The 15,820-nt window shown below is 36.8% G+C and overlaps 1 protein-coding gene across 2 annotated transcripts in view; it reads right to left on the reverse strand.

Moving 5' to 3' along the window:
* Cse1 (chromosome segregation 1) overlaps nt 1-15,820 on the reverse strand; it is a 441,978-nt gene that overhangs the window by 259,136 nt on the left and 167,022 nt on the right. For both annotated transcript variants that reach the window (XM_090381796.1, XM_090381797.1), the window contains exons 10-11: nt 12,855-12,984; nt 1,012-1,077 (exon numbers count right to left, since the gene is read on the reverse strand). In XM_090381796.1, coding sequence (XP_090237922.1) covers nt 1,012-1,077; nt 12,855-12,984 — 196 coding nt within the window. The remainder of the gene's footprint in view (nt 1-1,011; nt 1,078-12,854; nt 12,985-15,820) is intronic.

The following is a 15,820-nucleotide window of genomic DNA, read 5'->3' on the forward strand; positions in this document are numbered from 1 at the left end:
TCTTTTGTAAGCAAAAATATACACTAAGAGAACTTCATATAAATTATAATAGATAAACAATTTAAAATTTTTATAATTTCTCTTATTTTATTTACAAAAATTGCCAGCAATCCTAATCATGCCTTAATTCACAGTTATATCATGAGATTTAATACTGATAATGATAATTATTCTATTACATACAGGCATAGAATTATAGAAGATTGAAGATTAATAATATAAGCAGTATATAGAGAAGTCTGTCATTATCTTAAATTTCACTTTGGATAAAGAACTACAGTTTCCACGCATATTAGTTCTTATGACTTAGATGTACTTGTTCAAATTAAATAGAAAATATGTCTATACAAAATCACCACAGGTGTTTAAAAATTTATTCCAATATTGCAGAAACAAATCAACTTAACCTAGCATACAACTTTGGTGAGTTGATATGTATGGTTCTGATATGTTTCAATCACTTGGTTACATGTGAAAACATTTCCTTTGAAGCTTTCTGTAAAGGGACCAAAGATATAATGTGTCTAGTGTGTTACATTTACATACCCACACAAAAGGAGCTGGACTGTCAAGGAGGGATGATATCTGACTGCCTTCCAACGAAATCTGTCCAGTATGATGGAGGAAATGCATTATCAATGACTAATTTAATACCAGCAATGCAGCCTTTGCTTCCTGATGAAAATATGTTTATTGTGGTGCCGCTTGGTAGACTGTGACAGACAGGTATGCTTCTCTTTGTTTCAGCTTCTTTTATATCTTAATTATATCCATGTGAGCTTATGATCCGAAATCAAAAGTTGACTCTTGCTTTTCAGAAAAAATAAGCTTGAAATTTTAAACCAATTCTAGCAAGATTTGAAGGGTACTACAAAACTACATAACAAAATCAGTTAATCTGAAGTTTGATAAATCAATTTTAATGTCTTATCACATTCAATGTTAACATATCATGTCATTTATAATTAGAGTAATTATAAGAACTATTCTATGTCCAGTAAGGTTACTTACCCGAACCTTCTATATCACGCCTGATATATTCCTCAGGGTTATCCTCAAAAAGTTCTTCATCTGATGCTGAAAAATCAAAATACTAGATTAAAAATTATTAACATTATATTCTGATGACCACATAAAAATCCTTAAAGAATATCTTCAGCATATAAAACTTGAAGTATAACAGATGAAACTTTTCTAATTTATTTTTTAAAAACCGGCTGTTATTTACTTAATGACACTTCATAAAGTGGATACCTGCGACATGTTGGACAGACAGCTTGTGTAACTGAGACCTGCTAACATCTGTAAAATTAAACAAATGCTAACTCATTGGGATTTTCTGTCATATCGGGGGGGCTGCTGACGAGGCTACTAGGAGACTGTCGTGTTAAAAGCCGCTAAGTGGATTTTTCTTATTTATTGATTTGAAATTATTGTTTTTCTAAAACTTTTGATTTAAATTTAGTAGTATAACATTATTTTGTGATTCTCTGATTAATTTGGTGTATTTATTCTTTACTCGGCCTTGTAATTGCATAAAAGTATCGGTAAGGGTATCTACGTGTTTGCAACTCTGCTGAACGAGAAGTTCTTTAGCCATATTTAGCCGCTTGATTGAATATTTTTTACATCGAATTATTTCTGTAAGTAGCTTATAGACCTAGTAAGGATCGTTACTTTATTCTGAATCGAGACAGTGAGATTTGAAAGATAATTAATACTTAAGTGTCCGTAGATTTACCGTTCGAACGTCCCACCTTTGTGATACGATAGTTATATACCATACTAGATAGCGTTAGTTGAACTTCGTTAGCAGTTACATTTTACTTTTAAATAAATACATATAACAACATAGATTACAAACGTAACATAATTAATTATATTTAACATAATTAATAACATTAACATAATTAGGTAGAATTTTTTTCACCCTGGACTGTACTTGTTAACAGGAGAGATTGCTTCTACAGGGATGGGATACACTTAAATAGAAAGGGTGCAAGAATATTTGCTGATGCTATCGAGGTAGTGTTAGGTGGGTCGGAAAACTGCTAGCTTGGGGGGAGACAAAGACCAATAGATTGACAGTAGCCACTGGCAGAGGTGAAAGAGATTCTTGCACTGCTTCTATTAGAATGAGCAGAAGCCTGAAAAACAAGATGCATGATATTTCAGAGACTGCTGGGAGCCATTGCGGTACAAGTAAACACATGGGTTGTGTTAGGGTAGCTAAGAATAGAAACAGGTGCAGGTATACTTGCGTGTACACCAATGCTAGGAGTTTAGTAAATAAATTTGATGAATTTGAGGTATTGCTCAAAACATCAAAGGCAGATATTGTTGGGATATCAGAGACGTGGTGTCACACAGATATAAGGGATGCAGAACTGGAATTTGGGGAGTACAACGTCTACAGAAAGGATAGACAGGATAGGAAGGGGGGAGGGATTATGCTATTAGTGAAGAAACACATAAAAACCAAGGAAGTGAAGCCAGTCGACATCGCTGGACAGTGCAGTGTTGAGTCAGTTTGGTGTGACATAAGCATTGGGAGATCAAAATTGAGAGTAGGAGTGTGCTATAGGCCTAATGACTCTGATGAGTATAATAAGAAACTGTACAGGGAAATAGAGTGGGCCAGTAAATCAGAGAGTCTTATAATGGGAGATTTTAATTTCCCAGATATTGACTGGAATTTGGGGGCTGGTCACTCACACACTAGCAGGGCTTTTGTGGATTTATTGGATGATTGTTTTCTACATCAGCATGTTCGGGAGGCAACTAGAGGGAGTAATACTCTTGATTTGATTATCAGCAGTGATTCTTCATGCATTAAGAATCTGCAGATAAATGAACCACTAGGTGGCAGTGATCACAGTGTGCTGAAGTGGGATTTACTCAAAGAGGTAACTACCATTAGGGGTAAAGGGAAGGGTTATTGCTTCCGTAAAAGGCGACTACGATGGACTGAGACAGTATTTAAATTCTATACAGTGGGACCAACTGATGATGTTACCAACAGCAAATTCAAAATGGGAAGCATTCAAAGAACTTATCTTGGAAGCTACTAAGCTTTACATACCAACTAAGAAATATTGTACAAAGTTTAGGCCAAAATGGATGTCAGATGAACTAATGAGGCATATGGCAGAGAAGAAAAATGCATGGGATACTTACAAATTAACACATGACACAGAAGCCTATGATAGATACAAATTGATATGCAACCAAGTTACAAAGGAGGTTAGGCAGGCGAAGGCTGATTACGAGAAATCCTTGGCAAGGGATGCAAAGAAAAACAGCAAAGAGTTCTTTACTTATGTAAACTCTACAGGGAAGGGGATGAATCAGATTGGTCCACTTGATATTGATGGGTCAACTGTTGATGATCCTGCTCAGGTAGCTAACAAACTAAATGAATATTTTGCATCGACATTCACACATGAGGAGTTATTCAGCGAGGGGAATGCCAGAGGTGTATTCAACTCTAGCAGTAAGCTACAGAATCTTGAAATAACTGAGAGTAAGGTGGAGAAGAGGTTGTTGAAGATAAACACAAGAACGGCACCCGGGATGGATGGGATCTATCCAGTTATATTAAAGGAGGCAGCAAAGGAAGTAAGCAAACCCTTAGCCATAATTATGAGAGCTTCCTTGGACTCAGGGGAGGTACCCGTAGACTGGAAATGTGCAAATGTGACCCCAATTCACAAAGGAGGATCAAAGGCTGACACAAGTAATTATAGACCTGTGAGCTTAACTTCTGTTCCAGGGAAATTAATGGAGGCACTGGTTAAAGAAGCACTGCAGGATCATTTAGAGAAGACTTCAGTTATAGCTCGGACACAGCATGGTTTTGTTAAGGGGAAGTGTTGCCTGACCAATTTGATTGGATACTATGATGCAGTCACAAAAGAACTGGATGCAGGGAATAACTTTGATATTATATACTTGGATCTTAGAAAGGCTTTTGATACTGTTGCACATGGAAGACTGCTACACAAATTGGAGCAGTGTGACATTGGAGGTAAATTGCTGCTATGGATAAAGGGGTGGTTGAGGGGGAGAAGACAGAGAGTGGTAATCAATGGACACTGCTCATCGTGGACTAATGTTATTAGTGGAGTCCCTCAGGGCTCAGTGTTGGGTCCATTATTGTTTTCTGTATTTATAAATGATATTGATGATGGTATATCAAGTTTAATGTCCAAGTTTGCAGACGATACAAAGGTAGGCAGGGTTTTCATGGACACTACTGACACTATGCTGCTGCAACAGGATCTGGAAAGGTTGAGCAGATGGGCTGAGAGGTGGCAAATGAAGTTTAACATTGACAAATGTAAAGTACTACACATGGGAAACAGCAACCCCAGAGCAACGTATCAACTCTGTGGTACTACACTGACAGTGGTAGAGAATGAAAGGGACTTGGGGGTGGTTGTGCAGACAGGCTGCAAGAGTAGCTCATCGAGTATTGTCAATGATATACAGGAATTTTTCCAGCAGAGATAAGGAGGTGATTATTCCCTTGTATAAGGCAATGGTCAGGCCACACCTAGAGTACTGTATACAGGTCTGGAGGCCTCATTTCAAGAAGGATGTAGAGCTGCTGGAACGAGTACAGAGAAGGGCAACAAGATTAGTGAATGGAACAAAGGGGTGCTCTTACGAAGAAAGGCTTAAGTTTTGCAAATTACAGTGTCTGGAGACTAGGCACCAGCGAGGTGATCTGATAGAGGTGTATAAAGCCTTGAATGGTTTGAGCATGCTCAATGCTGATGGGATTCTTCCTCTAGCTCAGAATAATCACCCGAGAGGGCATAAATTCAAATTGAGGAAAGACCGATGTAGGATAGACGTGCAGAAATTTGCCTTTAGCCAGCGGGTGGTGAATTGGTGGAACAGACTTCCATCCCTTGTCGTGGAGGTTGATAGCCTAAATAGGTTTAAGGCTCAGCTGGACAGGTATTTTGAACGAACAGAGGGGTAAAGTGGAAGTGGGTTTTTTTTTTTTTTTTTTTGGCTGATGCTGCATAAGCTTGCTTTCTTGCATCAAATGCCTCTACTAATGCTAATGCTAATATAGGATCTGTGTCCTCATTTTGAATTAAAATTTTAAATCAATCTAAGATCGAGCTGAAATTTAAAGCGGATGGGTTTTTTTTGACACATTTCATTGACATTTCAACAAACGTTTAATAGTTCGTTCAAAGACTATTGGATTGGAGTGCACTTTTTTGACACAGTGTATAGGATCTGACACAGATCATATACAATGGAAAATCACGAGTTAACAGTTGTCCGATTTTACGGATATTAGCAGGTCTTGATTACATAAGTTGTCTGTCCAACACATCGTAGTATCAAGTTTCAGGACGATAGAATTTCCATAAAGTTTTTTATATGATGGCAAAGTGGATACCTGGTGAGGTTATTAAAAGAACTGCTCTAAATTTATTTCAGTAAAGCAGGATGTATGCTGAGTACTGAGCCCTAAAAATGTACTTGGCTTGCCCTGTCAATTGTCATGAAAACAGATCAATACTGTTATACGAGGTGTGTGACAATAAAGTTCCTGGACTGGTGCGCTGTTACATCATGTTAGATGATGTTTGAAAATAAACAGAATTGGCACATTGTAGTTCAAACTTCTTATAACAGATGGTGGTCAGAGATTGTAAAGTAGGCTGACAGGTTGCAAGTGACAACCAGTTTCTTTAGTAGTGTTAATGTTCTGCAACGGGGCAACAAACAAATATCAAATTTTCTTTTTAACTTTAAACTGAGAAAACCTGCAACAGAAACATATGAAATGTTAAAAACTGTTTATGGTGATGAAACATTAAGTAATACCGATGTGCTTGAATGACATAAGTGGTTCAAAGATGATGATGAGGATGTTCACAATGACTCAAGAAGTGGGCATCTCTCAACCTCTTGAAATGAGGGCAGAGTTGCAAAGGTTTGTCATGTTTGAGATGATTTCAAATTCTACAGGAAAATTTAAGGAAAAGGAAGGTCTGTGCAAAATTTGTGCCACACAACTTCATTGATGAGCAGTAGCAACGAAGCACCATCATGCAAATACATCATCCAGACAATCCTAATTTCCTCAACTGTATTGCCACTGGAGATGAGTTTAGGGTGTTTCAATATGATATGAAGCATCAGAGCATACAGTGGGCTTCAAAACCATCACCAAGGCCCAAAAAAGTTTTGTCTAGAGAAGTCCAGGGTCAAGACAATACTGATCATGTTTTTCAGTGTACAGGGAATTTGTACCTGAGGAGGAGAAAGTGAATGCTGTGTTCTATGTACAGGTGTTTCAAAGACTACTGAAGTGCATTTTTTGGACGAGGCAACAATTTTGAGAGAAAGGTGTTTGTTTGTTATTTGGTTTTTAGGAGCATTAGCAACTAAGGCCATATTGCTCCAGGATAGGCGGTGGTCATTCCCTGAGCCTTCCGCATCCTCCGTATTTGGGTGACTGGCTCAAACCCCGGTCTGATCAAGAAGCACGTGCTACGCACTGCTGCTCCTTCCCACCTGGCTACGGAGGCACCGATTTGAGAGAAAGGCGGTTAGTTCTTGTTGCATAACAATGACCCTACCCATTCTGCCTTAGTCTCCCAATCTAGCATCAGAATATTTCCTCTTTCCCAAGTTGAAAACTGCCCTCAAAGGAAAGATTTTTTTCTCAAAATTTGAGGATTTAAAGAAATATGCAAATGCTGAACTGAACATCATCTTTGGATGGCTTTGTTGACTCTTTTCAGAAACTTTTAGAACAGTGTAATAAGTGCATTCAATTAAGCAGTGATTACTCTGAGTAACAATAAAACCATTTTTGAGCTCTTTCAACTTTACGTTCTTTTTATTGCACCAGTCCAGGAACTTTACTGTCACTCCTCATATGTTTCTGACCAAATACAGTCAGTGATGTGGCAGTTAATAAAGAGATGTGAAATTTTGAAGAGTGAAGGACAGAGTATGGAATTCACTGACTGGTTGTTATCTACTTGTAGTTCATTAAGTTCATTTGTCCAGAAGCTCATAAGAGAATTAGTATAAATCACTGGAATTAGACAGCTGGTTGTAGTCTTAGAAAGTCACCATGATCATTTGCTTTAATGCTTTATTTTTATCTTACACTAACAAGTTAGGCTATAACTCAGAATGTAGAAATTTGTGTGTTTAAGATCTAAATTTTTATATTACCATCAAATAATTAATTACAACACTTTGCAACCCTCTGTTCATAAATAAATAATCTTTATTTGTACATCTAATGCTCAATTAACATACATTAACCAAACATTAATTTTTCCTATAAACTCACATAATATGCTGTGAAAAGTTCCCGAAGATTTGGAAATAACTTGTGTTTTGTTAAATGAATGGGAATAAATACAATTGTTGTACATACCAGATAAACTAATTCTTCTTGAAAAATTCTTTCAAAGAAAGCTAATAAGTTGTCTTCTTTTCATGAAAAAGAACCTTATAGCAAATGGTGCCCTCATAAATGCCTGTGAAAATGTCATTGCTTCTTTCAACACTGAACTACAATCCTCTTGAAATGACTTTTGTCTCTCTCTCACTTCCAATTTCACCATGATTTCTCTTAAACATTCAGAAGATTAAATCATCTCAACTATCATTCCTTTCTTCAATTTGCATTTCTACCTGCAACTCAATCAAATCTTTGTCTGTAAGCTGCTTTCTATAAGACTCCAGCACTCATTCATATCTCCAGTTTCACATCCAGATTAGGGTGTTTTGCCATGTCTAAAATTTCCTCTGTGACTTTCTTGTATTTCTTGGAAATAATATTTATGGACAAACTGCAGGAACCGTTTTCTAAAACAATCCATATGGGATTGCTTGATATCTTTCCAACTTGTAAGAATGTTTACTGTCATAAGTCACACAAACATAACTAAAATTATTTTCACAGTGTGTGATTTAGGCTTAGGTATTTAAAACTGCATATATTCTGCTAGCAGAAATTTCAGAAGAAATGAAGGAGCAACTTTTTCAGCTTTCAAACTAATAGTGTAGGAAAGACTAATCACTTAGTAATATTTCCTTAAGAAAATAAATAGTGAATACAGAAAACAGAGTAATATGGCCTAAAGAACTCTTCCTTCACTTCAAACTTTGACTCAGGCAGAGAAGGCAGCTGGCCATTTCTGTAAGTCATTAGTTCACCACTAGAGTAGTTTGTGGCATAGAATCAAGAGTTGATCTAGCTGATAATCACAGACCAACTGATGTTTATTTAGTCATACAGTGCAAGGAAGACACAGGCTATTGCTGCACCTGCAAAAAAAAAAAAAAAAAAATTATGCACTTCCCTCCTCACATAGATAACCATCCAGTTGACCTTTGAATTTCAATTACTGTGGTGAAGACAACTTGTAATTTAGCCAGAAAGTTGTTGATTACTGGAAGTAATCCACAAGTCACTGGCTAAAAGAACATTTTCTATGATCTAGCCTAAACACTTCCCCCATAAGTTGAATTCATGGTCCCTAGTTCATGAATTCTTCATAACAGTGAAAATTTTCACCTTCATTCATTCTACTCATCCCACTCAGTGCCTTATAAACCTTAAGGTCTCCTGATTGAGGTTTACAGTAATCCTTTTGCTAATCTCAACATGCAAGTTGCCCATATTTGGACACAGTATTCCAAGCATGGTCATACATAGTGGGATTATGACATCCCTGTTTCTACACGTTTTATCTATCCATATCATAACTCCTTTTTTTCCTCTACTGTTTTTAACCTCTCTACTAATTTTTGTCTCAACCCCACCAACTGCAAGACCATGGATTTTGCTGCATTAAGATATGGCTACCATTTTTCTGACCAATTTTGAAGCCTGTTCAAATCATCCTGAAGGAGTTCTGCTCGGCACTAATCAATAACTCTCCAAATCTTTACACCTGCAAATTTTGACATCATACCCTCTATCCCTTTGTTGATGTCATTTGTGAAAATGAGACACAATAGTGGTCCCAGAGCTAATCCTAGGGGGATGCCACTTCTGATGTTACACCATTCTTAAGAATATACATTAATCACAACCCTCTAACTTCTGACCTGCAAACCATCTTGTGATCTACCTTAGAATCTTGCCAGTAATCCCAACATGTTCCGGTTTATATAGTAATCTCTCATGAGGAACTGAGTCAAATGCTTTGTTAAAATCACAGAAATAAATGGAAATATCTGCCTGCTGAAACTCTTCCCTGCATCCAGTTTGTGAATAACATGTCAAAAATAGCTTACTAAGTTAGTTAAACAAGATTTTCTCTTAATAATGCCATTTTTATCTAAATGTCCCTCGACTTCACTTTTCTTAATTGCCTCCAAGATTTTCCCTATCACTAAAGTCAAACTAACTGGTCTGTAGTTAGTGAATTTACTCTTAGAACTGCCTTAATGTACTGAAAATATACTGGCACTTTTCCAATCCACAGGAATGGCTGGCTGCCTCACTCAAAATTACTGGGTACAGTCTGTCCTCGTATAGCACGATAGTTGTGTTCCTAGAAACCCTCGTGCAATGCAAACAACAGGCCCTATGGGAAAAGTGGGGTTAGGTGCCGACTACCCAAGATTGAACACACATTTGGAACCAAAACATTACCAAACACAATAAATAATCTGGTAATTTTAATCGTTATAAAATACTTATAAAATACTTAAGTATTTTATATAACGATTAAAATACTTAATAAAAAATAATATTATAATAAAGTATTTTTAGTATTTTTTAATACTAAAAAATATTTTTACGAATAAAATACGTATTTTATTCGTAAAAAATTTATTATATTAAATAAAATAGTCGTAATAAAATACTTACATATTTTATAAAACGTAAGTATAAATTATAATACGCAAGTCGTAATAAAATGCTTACGTATTTTATTACGTAATAAAATATTGCTAATGCTTTTGCTTCTATAGTAAGCAAACTTGTTTTTTGTTTGATTTTCTGTCCAAACAGATGACAGCCGTTCCATCTCTTGTGTCTTAATCTAATGGATTTTAATTACACTTTGAGTTGTTCCCGCTATGAAAGTTGTTTTTATTTTCTCTGCATTCTTTGTAATTCTCGGCGTTGCCTCATTTAGGTCTGTAGCACGTGCAATATCACATGGTCTTTCATTTCACTCAAAGCGTTTCACAATTTCATATATTTTCTCTATCGACAGAGGTGGACTGGCCATAAGCCTTACCCAGGAAATCCCCGTGGGCCGGACGGTGTGATTTTGGCCATAAACCATAGTATGAGGCCACTATAAATTTTCCCGGGTAAGAATTTTTGACCCAGTCCGCCTCTGTTTATCAATATTGCTTTTTTTTTTTCTCTCTGAATCTGCAGCGTCTTCGCCAGGACTCTTCCTTTTCACGCCTTTTAAGTATTTTACTCATTTTTAGGGAACAAAGCACAATTACAAAACGAGGAGGCACGGTTAATACACATAAACAAAGCTGCGCGCGTGTAGCAACTGAATAAACAACACCGTAAAGGCCGAGATACACTATTAACACCTCACATTTTACTAAAGCACATTTCTAGGGGTTACTACATTAAACCATTTTCCAGTTGCGTTTTGGCTAGTGGAATCTGTTATAAACTGGTAGTAAACTGATCTAGTTGCATTTGCGATTATACCGATAGCTGGAATTGTATTGGTTTTTACGTTATTATGGTGAAATGTGTTTCCCCTTCACTGATATAAAACACATAAATACATTTTCAGAATCTTCTTCATTCCTATCATGTTGCGTTCAGTTGGGGTGATTCCGCGTTCGACTGCCATTTCTTGAAAACACAAAGGCGAATCATGCATAAGCGAATTCGGTTTGTGTTATGTAAGATAACGTTCCCCTATTTATAAATCGTGTATGATCGAATTCGTGTAATGTACACACGTGTTATACGAGGACCGACTGTATATGCCATCAACCCCAGAAGCCTTACTTGCTCAAAGATTTTTCTAATAAACAATCATCTCTAATTATGAAATCACTAATTTCATATGACTCAGCTTCAACTTGCACAGCCTCTTGTCAGCATGAAGGGCCTTGAGTCAGTAGACCTATGCAAAGTACCTATTCAATTCATCTGGAACATCAACTAGGTTATGCAAGGCAATTCCACACCCAGTGCACAAGGACCTGATCTGATTAGGTTTCTTCTTCGCTGTATTCACATACATGAAAAATTCCTTGTCTTCATTCTTTGGTCTATTAGCCAATGATTTCTCTTATGCAGCCTTGGACTTCCTGACTTTATTTGTAGTACTATTACAAATCAACTTGTAAGAAAGCAAGCTTATAATAGCATCATCATCAAAAAAAAAAAAAAAAAAAAAAAAACACCTTTCCATTTCACCTAGAAAAAAACTACAAAAATATTAAGCTTCTTTTGGAAAAAAAAATTCAGTACAAGGATGTTACACAAAAAATGCCTGGCTTCCTATAAGAGTGGGACAGTCAAGCAAAAAGTGTACATTGGGAAAGAGAAGTGTGGCCAACAAGAACAGTCTCTGACACCAAGTTCAAAGACATTAAAGATGAGTAGATTGACACAAAGTATTGTTACCTGCTCTGAATATAAAACTAGGTTTAAGGAAACAGTTCATCCAAGCCCTGAATAAAGAAGGAAATTGTTTCAAGTATGTCTGCACTAAATTCTCAAGGCTTTACATATGGGGGGGGGGAATCAGAGCAGGAATTTGTTAGACCTCAAATCTGCAAGCTGCTAGTAGAGTCGAAATTTGAGAAATGATCTATGAACCAAACTGAAAGTAATGCTTGGAATGGCTTTAAAAATGAAGTATGCAATTATTTTGGGAAACAATAAATATCTAGATTATTATGAGAGTCATGGATGATATGCTGGAGAAGTTCAGAAAACCAGGCTGAGTGTTATGGTACACTTCTTCCATTCTCATTTCAAATATTTCCCAGAAAATTTAGGTAGTTTAAGTGAAGAGCAGGGAGAAAGATTTCATCAAGATATAAAAGATATGGAAGAAAGGGAGGCTATTTTTTGTATGCAAGGGAGATAGACGGATTGTCAGTATGATGGCAGACTATTGCTGGATGGTAAAAAGAGGAACAGTCACAAACTAACTGCCCAAGGAAGTCAAAGAGGTGCAAGTTAACCCATTTTGGCATATAATAAATCCAGTTTACAGCTATCTATGCCTTTGGTATTTGTTTGCCCAACAATTAATGAAGATATTTTGAATTTTCAATAGAGAAATGACGTTGTAGAGCGGATATCATCTTTTAAGGGCACAAAAGGTGATACAGTTGTACACGTTGGCACTAATGATATTAAGAGTAGGAGACTGGCGGAATTACTTAACAAGTACAGGTCACTGTTAAAAAAAGCCGTGAATTAGGGTTGCATTTGAAAGTGTCTGCAATTCTGCCCAGACACGATAGGAGGGAGTATATGATGAGAGCCCTGTCGATCAATTCAGCCCTGGAAAGATTGTGCAAGGCTCAAGGGGTAGAATTTTTTTCAGCCTGGTCTGTACTTGTTAACAGGAGAGACAGCTTCTACAGGGATGAGATACACTTAAATAGAAAGGGTGCAATAAAGAACACTTTTTTCTTTAATTTCTGAGTGGGAGAAAAATCATGTCTAATTGAACCTCCTAATCAATTCAAGTTCATACAAGGTGGTCAAAGGAAACTGAAGGCCTTTTATTTTAGCTACCTTTTATCGATCACTATATACCATTCCTATTTTAAAACTAAATTACGTAAATGAATAACATGACATTAATAAACAATTTACACTGAAACAATTTTCTTACCTCTAAATTCCATATTCGGTATAATGACTTTTTCGCAGATTGAACTTAGAACTCCTGGTGCCTCAAATAAGTGTTTGTAGTGTGGTCGATCTGCCACTGATGATAAAAAGTGAATGGCATTGCTAACAAGCTGGTAACACAAGAAGAAAGAGAAGAATAATCAGCTTTCAAAAATTAACTATTTCCATCAATATATTCCTTCTAAATATCCATTATACTCTGAATTTAATAGATATAATGCAGAACAAAAATTGTCTATTTTGGCAAGCAGGATATGTTATTATATTCCAGAAATGACTTTAGATGTAGGTTAAACCCGAACTTCCCAATTTTTGTTTTAAGCCCCATTCAATGTAGTACCACTGGACAATAAATCCATTCTATTCTGCTATGATTGAAAGCATTTTAATGCCACAACTTTTTATGCTACTGGACTTTCCCCAAAGACCCACAACATGTTCTGATAGTTGAGAACAGAAAGAAGTCAAATGGAGCCAAATTGCTCCACAGAAAGCAACTGCAAAACTAAGTTCAAATTTTGCAATTGCTTGATGAAATGGTTCCGCAATGGCATCACTGCACTTCATAGCAAACTTAGTTCATTTCAAGCTATTACACTATCTATGCAATAATGCTTTGTAGCTGTCATACCATGAGAACCCTAAATTACTTACTAAAATTTTCATATGCCAACAGACTTTTCACTCCATGTGTGTGTGTATTATTATTATTTTTTTTTTTAGGAGCATTAGCAACTAAGGCCATATTGCTCCGGGATATGCGGTGGTCATTCCCTAACTTTTCCGCATCCTCCGTATTTGGTGATGACGGGCCCGAACCCCAGTTTAATCAAGAAGCGTGTGCTATGCACTGCTGCTCCTTCCCACCTGGCTACGGAGGCACCTGTGTGTGTACTATAAAGATTACATATATGCAGACATTACAGCAGCAAATATCATATTGAAAATTCCCATATGTTTATAGAAAGTTCCAAGTTTTATTCCAACATAGAAATAATGCACATTTACTCAGATAAATTCTGAAAACATATAAATAGGTAGGTAATGAAGTTGTAAAGGTTGATATAAGGATTGAGTTGAGGGTTGACGTCTTTGAATAACAAGAGAGGAACACAGCAAGCACTCAACTGTCCAGCTAAACGTTTAAGCTCATGCTCCAGCAGACAACACAATGACATCCTCTGCAGCAGAAATCCAAGAAGGACAAAAAGGTCAGGTGGAATAGGATAGAGTATATCTGCCTGTTGCTAAAGATGATGATGATTCAGAGTTACAATCATCTTTTAAAGGCACAAAAGGTGATATTGCTGTACACATTTGGTAAAATAATATTAAAAAGTAGGAGATTAGTATTAGTATCAGCAATGGTTGCACAGTGCAAGAAAGCCTATGGCTTATGCTGCACCAGCAAAAAAAAAAAAAAAAAAATATCCGAACAAAACAATGATAAAAACAAAACAAAAAAATAAATAAATAAATAAAATAAATAGATAATAATAATTAATAAAGAAAAGGAAATTAAACCTATCATCCTATGCCCTTTGAATTTCCCCAAACTGTCGGCCTCTACCACCCATGAAGGCAACTTATTCCAGTAATTTATAACTCGCTGGCTAAAATAAAACTTCCTGCAGTCCAATCTAAACATTTCCCCCCTGTAACTTGAATTTATGTCCCCTAGTTCTAGCATCATTTATAATCTTGAAAAATTTGTCCTCATTCATTTTACTGATGCCTCTCAGAGCCTTAAACACCTCAATCAAATCTCCTCTAAGGTATCTAGTTTCCAAACTCTGCAACCCACATATTCGAAGTCTTTCTTCATAAGGACGCCCTTTTGCCGATCTCACCAGGCGAGTTACCCATCTTTGCACCCTTTCAAGAAGATCAATGTTTTTCTTTAGGTGCGGTCTCCATACTTGAACACAGTATTCCAAGTGTGGTCTAACGTAAGCCTTATATAATGGGATTATCACGTCCCTATCTCTACTTGCAAAAGTTCGATAGATCATCGATAGGACACCATGGGCCTTCCTTGCAACCACCTGTTTACAATGCTCAGAGAATTTCATGTCTGACCGTATCGTAACATCCAAGTCCCTTTCCTCCAGTACTGGGTTTAGTTGAACTCCACCAAGTGTGAAAAAGTTATTTTGGGATTACTGTTTCCCAGGTGTAATACCTTACACTTTGTTGGATTAAAGCATAGCTGCCATTTTTCTGACCATTCCTGAAGTCTATCTAGGTCTCTCTGAAGAAGCTCAGCTTGATAGTGATCATTAACTGCAAATTTAGACATCACGCCCTCTATCCCTTCATCAATGTCGTTTATGAAAATTAAAAACAACAATGGTCCTAATACTGATCCTTGGGGAACCCCACTTCTTACATCAACCCAATCTGAGGAATAGCCATTTATCACAACCCTCTGCCTCCTGCCCTGAAGCCATCCTTCTATCCAGCTAAGGATTTTCCTAGTGATTCCAACCTGTTCCAGCTTATAAAGCAACCGCTCATGTGGGACTGAGTCAAAAGCTTTGCTGAAATCTAAATAAACAATGTCAAAATTATTCCCTAAATCCAGCTCGTGAGTGACCCTTTCGAAATAGCAAACCAGATTTGTTAAACATGATTTTCCCTTTACAAAACCATGCTGAGAATCCTTGAGAATTTCAATTCGATATAAGTGATCCTGAATTCCACCCTTGATCATTGCTTCCATGATTTTCCCTATTACTGAAGTCAGACTGACAGGTCGATAATTTCCAACTTCACTTTTAGAGCCACCCTTATGTATGGGAGATACATTGGCACTTTTCCAATCCAAGGGAATCTCCCCAGAGTCCAGTGATGCTCGCATAATTAGCCTCAATGGTTCAATGCACTCGCTTGCCGCCTCTTTTAAGATTATAGGGTATATTCCATCAACTCCAGGAGCCTTACTGG

Source organism: Mastigoproctus giganteus, chromosome 9 (genome assembly GCF_048544385.1).
Source record: "Mastigoproctus giganteus isolate SK-2022 chromosome 9, ASM4854438v1, whole genome shotgun sequence".
Taxonomy (NCBI): domain Eukaryota; kingdom Metazoa; phylum Arthropoda; class Arachnida; order Uropygi; family Thelyphonidae; genus Mastigoproctus; species Mastigoproctus giganteus.